Source organism: Sinocyclocheilus anshuiensis, unplaced genomic scaffold (genome assembly GCF_001515605.1).
Source record: "Sinocyclocheilus anshuiensis isolate Anshui unplaced genomic scaffold, SAMN03320099.WGS_v1.1 scaffold1305, whole genome shotgun sequence".
In the NCBI taxonomy this organism is placed as follows: domain Eukaryota; kingdom Metazoa; phylum Chordata; class Actinopteri; order Cypriniformes; family Cyprinidae; genus Sinocyclocheilus; species Sinocyclocheilus anshuiensis.
Window position 1 is genome coordinate 106,221 of NW_015552694.1, and position 6,299 is coordinate 112,519.

Genomic DNA, 6,299 nt, shown 5'->3' on the forward strand with positions numbered 1-6,299 from the left:
CTTTCATGCAGTGTGTCATGTAGCTGTATGTGAACATAAACTATCTGCAAAGTTGTGAAACCGACAGTGTACGATAAATAAAGTTATTGTCTATCAAAAAAAAGAGTCGGCTTGCAATCGCCTAAACGAGTCGTCAGGAATTCGAATCTTATTCTGTTACGGCTCTACGTCATGAAGTAACACATTTGCATAATGTCCGCCCACGTTCTACGTCGTCAACTTGCCCGCCCACAAACACACTCATGTCGAGAACACGCTGTATCCTACGCTGTGAGAGTAGGTTTGTTTTATCACATCTTATAGTTACCACAAACTTGTTAAAACTTTACACTTACCACTGAGAAACTCCTGCTCCAGTCGTGCTTGCGAATCAGTCTCTTGTCGATCAGCCACTTCAAACGTTTCATCATCAGACTCCGGCTCGAATTGGTAAGGTACAATCGATACCATCTTTTCTATGTATTGACAAGTCTCCAGGGCTGTCATTCCATCATGGCAATGGGCGTTTCGTTTCCGACATGCGCTGTACGCGGTAGACCAATCCAGAGCCAATCTCTCTACGGCTCTGGACCAATCACAAAGGACTGCGCCATCTGACCAATCACAGCAGTGAGGGCTCACGGAAAGGAGGGGTTTAGAGAGACTGATTCTTTGAACTGCTTCACACGAGTCATTTACGAATAATTTAGAAATGAGGTAAAATTAAAACTATTTTTTGAGAAAACTAATGTATTTTTTGACCTTGCATGCATGTAAACCTCATTTAGCAGACTCATAAAACAATATTAGCAACCTTAAAAATGGCATAATAGGGGCACTTTAAATAAATCTTTTCTACTGTATTTGGATCCTCTTCTCTTTCGACTGCACGTTACAGATAACATCATGATGTCATCAGAAAACCTATGCGCTAGTATCAATATTACATTTCTATTGTCAGATATGATAACCTTCTGAAAATATGTGGAAATGTTACAGCAAGAAGGATATTGAAGGCAAGAAGGGACCAAATTGTATTAATTTCTGCAAATTTTGCATATACAGTATATTGCAAGTGTAGCACCCACACATTTACTAGCTATGACATGTAGGTGAGAATTAGTAAATTAATCCACATAAGTGAACAAATCAAACTAATAATTTTGTCTTTCTACGACTGTTAATAATAATTCACAAAATATTTCTTCAGTACACAAATGGTGCATCTACACCGCAGCATGACTCAACAAAGCTCGAGTCTGAATAACAATTAATTGGCTCTTCAAATGTAAATAATGTCTTTCGACAGGCCTTTTGTTAGTTGGAGTATGTTTATCACCATATGGTTATACACTGTACAAACAACCACATGAAATTTTGCCATTGTGAGAGGGTCTAATGAGGGAATGTGACAACAGTGACAGATGTACTATAATGTATGAGTAGGGAGGAGATAATTTAAGCACATGGTATGGATTATATTAGATACAAAGAAAAAGCTCAGTTAATTCTGTCAGCTGTATTTCTGAAGGTCTGTGTCTGGCATTAGTAAATGTTTTGGTTATTTGGTGTAAATGTTCATTGTGAAGCCCAGAGTTTATTTTTGCTTCCAATTCACTCCATCCCCCACTCTCAACCCTAGCATAACCAGACAGATTAGTTCTTTGACCAGAATCCATGGTTGCAGGCTTCCTGCAACACTGCTTAAAAGAAAGCATTGTGAAATGTTCCCAACAAAGACATCTGGGATGTGCACCATTTATTTTCCCAGTTTTCTGCTCCTCATGAAAGCAGTTATATTCTCAGAGGAGCCTGCCTTATATTGTCTTACCTAACAAGCACAAAATGTGTGAAAATTGAATGTGATAAGAGAAAAAGACTGATTCCCATCAAATAAGAAAAAGTGAGTTTAATATTTTTTTGTGGTCCCTTTAAAAGGAGGACACAGTTGTCAAATAATTGAAATGCAACTTCTCAAAGAGCATGTTTGCATGCTGCTGAATGATTCTCTGACATTTTACATTTATATTTATGCATGTGGCAGATGGTTCTATCCAAAGTGACCTGGCATTGCTTCTGCCGTAACACCGCTTGAGCTACAAGAAGGCGAGTGTGGGAGGGCATTCACACAGACAGCACAAACGAAGTGACCTCATAACATTAATTTTAAGTAAGAGTTACTGAATTCCTACAATAGGAGCAAGTCAGCAACCATTGACAATTAAACATAGTTAAACTGAGCTCTACTTTATGCAAATAACATGAACCAGATGCTGGTTCTTAGTACTGCAAGGGAGCAAACGCTTCTCTTTTAGTTCATGTAGCTACACCCAACAAACCCACAAATTCGTTCACACACCTATGTGTTTAGACAAGGCTCAGCTTGTTATTCTCCGTCCAAAGCATGTCATTGTGCACTTTAATTTTTCATCCACCCTGCTTTAGAGATTGTATTGAAAAAACAACACATCTGTCTGAAGATGAGTCTCACAATGATGTGATTCCAAAATAAGTATTTCTGGAGTTCTTCTCCATTCTCCGTTTCACCTCAGAAAAGATCTTCTTTGAAAAATAGACTAACAACCATAATAAGAAAATACACATAGATTACAGAAATACATTTTTGTTGCTTTAGGCCACAGAACTGTATTGGTGAAATTGCCTATTGGGTCCTGTTATGTTTTTTTTATTTCCTATTAAACAAGAGCGAAATAATATATATATATATATATATATACATACTGTATCTTTCTTAGCAAATTATCAGGACTTTAATGCCACTATTGATATTAAGTTTTAATAATAACTTTTCCAGTTATCTGCAATGATATACTGGATTCAGATGTATCTGGCATGTCTATTTAAAACCTCTGTAATAGTCTAATAGTAGTTGATTGACAGGTGTGTAGGCAGATTGATGTTCTCAAGGATGCAAACAAAATATGTTGTGCAGTCTAGAAAGCTATATTGATTAAAGGGTGTAATATAAGATGTAATATAAGTCCCAGGTGTCCCCAGAATGTGTCTGTGAAGTTTCAGCTCAAAGTACTCCACATATTATTTATTATAACATGCTGTAAATGCCTTTCTTGTGTGGAAACAAAAGCATGCAGTTTTCATGTATCCCTTTAAATGCAAATGAGCTGCTGCTCCCCACCCCCTTTTCCAGAAGAGGGCCTTGCCATTACAGCTCGTGCTTTTGATACAAGAACCAATATGACTGACACTGTAAATACCGGTTAAGCCCTATATGTATGAATCAGAGTCAAAGAGACTCTGGCAGAAGTAACAACCGTGAGAATGAACTATGACAAATCTTTCAGCCATTTTGCAACGATGGATGAGCAACACACAAAAAATACTGTGTAATGACAGTCGGTATGCAATATGTTTTCAAATCACCTGCCCAAATTTGTTTGTTAGCAAGTTTCACAGCTAATGCAGCTAAAGTTACCATTGTCTATTATTGTATTCACATAGATTAGAACTTATTCTTCGTCATTCTTATTTTTAACCTGAAAATGCTTATTGTCTGTATAATTCATACAGGTGATTTGAAAACATTCACAAAATATAAAGTGCAATACTTATGTCTTCTGCGTGTGAAGTTGGATCCTCCCCAGCTCACTCAGGGGAGGATATATGCTGATAGGGCAGAGCTCACAGTGAAAATGCAAACAACTCATTTTGAGACACTATTTATAATTTATGGGGAGTATAAAGAAAGGAATGGGTGGATTTTTACCATTATAGTGTAGCTGACATTGCTGACACAAATTTGTGATCAAATTTGTGATTTTGCATAATAGGTCCCCTTTAATGGGAGTTTTGGCAAGAGTACAGAACTTAAGTGACAACTTATTAACAGTGATTATAATGGATGCGGTCTTTCTCTTTGTATAAAATTCTAGCATTTCTTTTAAAAAACCTTCTGCAAATGCAGGGCTGAGCATTTCATGTTTTGGTAAAGCCATAATGATAGTGGTGGTATTTTGTGTTATGTCACCCTGTGAATGCAGATACATTTGATTAGATGGCATTTACAACTCTGGTCTTTGGGACTCGCCTCCCAGAATGTTTTAAATGTCTCACTATTCAACACACTAAGAAGTTGAGGAGTTGAATTAGTGAGACATCTAAAACATTCTGATAGGTGGGTCCCCGGGACTGGAGTTAAGAAACACTTGTTTACACTACACTGAGATCCAGTTTGTATGTGTATATGGATAGCATCTGGATAGAGTAGCTGTGTTTAGTTTGATTTGATAAATCAGATCACAAAACATTTTGGAGCCTGTTTACACCTGTATTTAATGTGGTCCAGTTGTGAGCAGATCACAGACACACACATTTAGACACCAGAAACAGGGAAACAGATATGAATCTGGAAAATAAAATAGATCTCTTGACAGAAAACAGGAGTTGCAACTGTATTCTGCTGCTCTTAAGGGAAGGCTGTTTTGACTTTTTTTAGTCCCACAACTAAAAATCAAACTCTTTGTCTTTTCAGAATGAACTTTGCTGGTGTAGAGCTCCCAGGCACACGTCCAGGATTGAGAGCTGACAGAAAACTCTCATTGTTCTTCTGCTGAGTAAGCTCCTTCCGATAAGACTTCCCAAAAACTTCTGCCTGCCCTTCATCCTGTCAACATCCAAAAAGCCCTCAGCCATCTGCTGGGGCAAAACAGCGTTGCCATGGATACAGAGTCCACCTACTCTGGCTACTCATACTACTCAGGCCGGTCGAGGGGATCTCACAGACATGGGTAAGAGATTCCATGAGGGTCTCTTTCTCTTTCTGCTTCCTTTTTACCTGTCAGTTGTTGAGTGGGAAGTTTTAAAGAGGCTACAGTTTGATATGCAGCAGGTAACTGGATACTGTCTCCCCTCTGTCTAGCTGTCTCATCTTATGAGATCATTGTCACTCTTTTCTGTTTGCCCTCACTTTCATCTTCCCTTTCTCTGTTAAATTTCTTATTTATCAGAAGGATCAACATCTGATTACTTATTCTAAGGCTCACTCAGAGTCTTCTATACCCAACATTTTAAAATTATTTAAGCATTGCATGTAACCCAATGTGTCCCAGCAGCTGCACTCCCTCATGCCTCTGTTTCTGTCTCACTCTCATTCTCCATTGGAAGATATTGAACATTGAAAGATAAACTTGGAGAAAATGAAGATAACCTTCGGGAATCCTTTGAGTTTACTCAACTTCAATTCTATACTGATATTTTTCCTTACAGTTGGTTTGTGCTACAATAATGAAATGCATTTAAAGTGTTAGTTCACCCAAAAATGAAAATTAGCTTGTGTTTTACTCACCCTCGAGGCATCCTAGGTGTATATGACTTTCTTCTTTCAGACAAATCCAGTCGAAGTATATTAAAAATTGTCCTGACTATTCCAAGCTCTATCATTGCAGTCAGTGGGTGTTGCAGTTGAACAGTCCACAAGTCGTCAAATAAAGCGCACGCATTGATAACAAAACATGCCTCACACGGCTCCAGGGGTTGAATAAAGGCCTCCTGTAGTAAGTCCATGCGTTTTTGTAAGAAAAATATCCATATTTCAAACGTAATAAACACTTTTCTTTCACTTCCGGTAAAACAGTCTTAATTTTCATTTTTGGTTGAACTAACCCTTTAACTCAAAAAAATAATAATGGATTTACACATACTGTGAATCCAAGTTCAAGTTAAGTCAACCATCAATATTGACACAAATGAAGTTGAAATGTTTCTAACATAAGATGTTTAGCATGTTTTTACATGTTTTTATATTTACACCATGCATTTATATGTTTGGCAGCATTTTCACACTGGGTGAAAGTATCAACCTTAATTTAGCACCTTTAGACCTGACTGCGGTCTTTATGCTGGTTCGGGAAACAGCAATACAACAATAATTGAGATGATCTTGAAAGCGTGATTTGCAAAGTTATGGGGAAACACAGTCCTGGTCAGTAATGACCAGTCACTAGTGATGTACTCATACTAGTCAAGTACTTATACAATGTCAGTATATGCTAAAATTAGAAAGGTGTAATGATAACAGCCTTTCTGCAGTGCTAATTTTTTTGCTGAGTAATGACTCAATGTGGTGCCCACTAACTGTCAGACGGCTGCTTTCAAATGCTTATGCTGTGAAGAAGACGTGCATTTTGCAGTATACGGCTGTGCATAACTGCATATGTCTGACAGATCAGCTACTTGATCAAAATGCCCACCTTGCCATGTATTAATGCAAATAAAGTTGTTTCTGTCAGGACCACTATCGTCAAAATGATAGATACTTAGCATAAAGTTTGGTTTGGCGGTAT

At 37.7% G+C, this 6,299-nt stretch overlaps 1 protein-coding gene across 1 annotated transcript in view; it reads left to right on the forward strand.

Moving 5' to 3' along the window:
• Positions 1-6,299, forward strand: part of LOC107667661 (vang-like protein 1) — a 92,734-nt gene that overhangs the window by 32,644 nt on the left and 53,791 nt on the right. The window contains exon 2 of the mRNA XM_016459388.1: positions 4,490-4,745. Within this exon, the coding sequence (XP_016314874.1) occupies positions 4,675-4,745 (71 nt within the window). The 5' untranslated portion in view covers positions 4,490-4,674. The remainder of the gene's footprint in view (positions 1-4,489; positions 4,746-6,299) is intronic.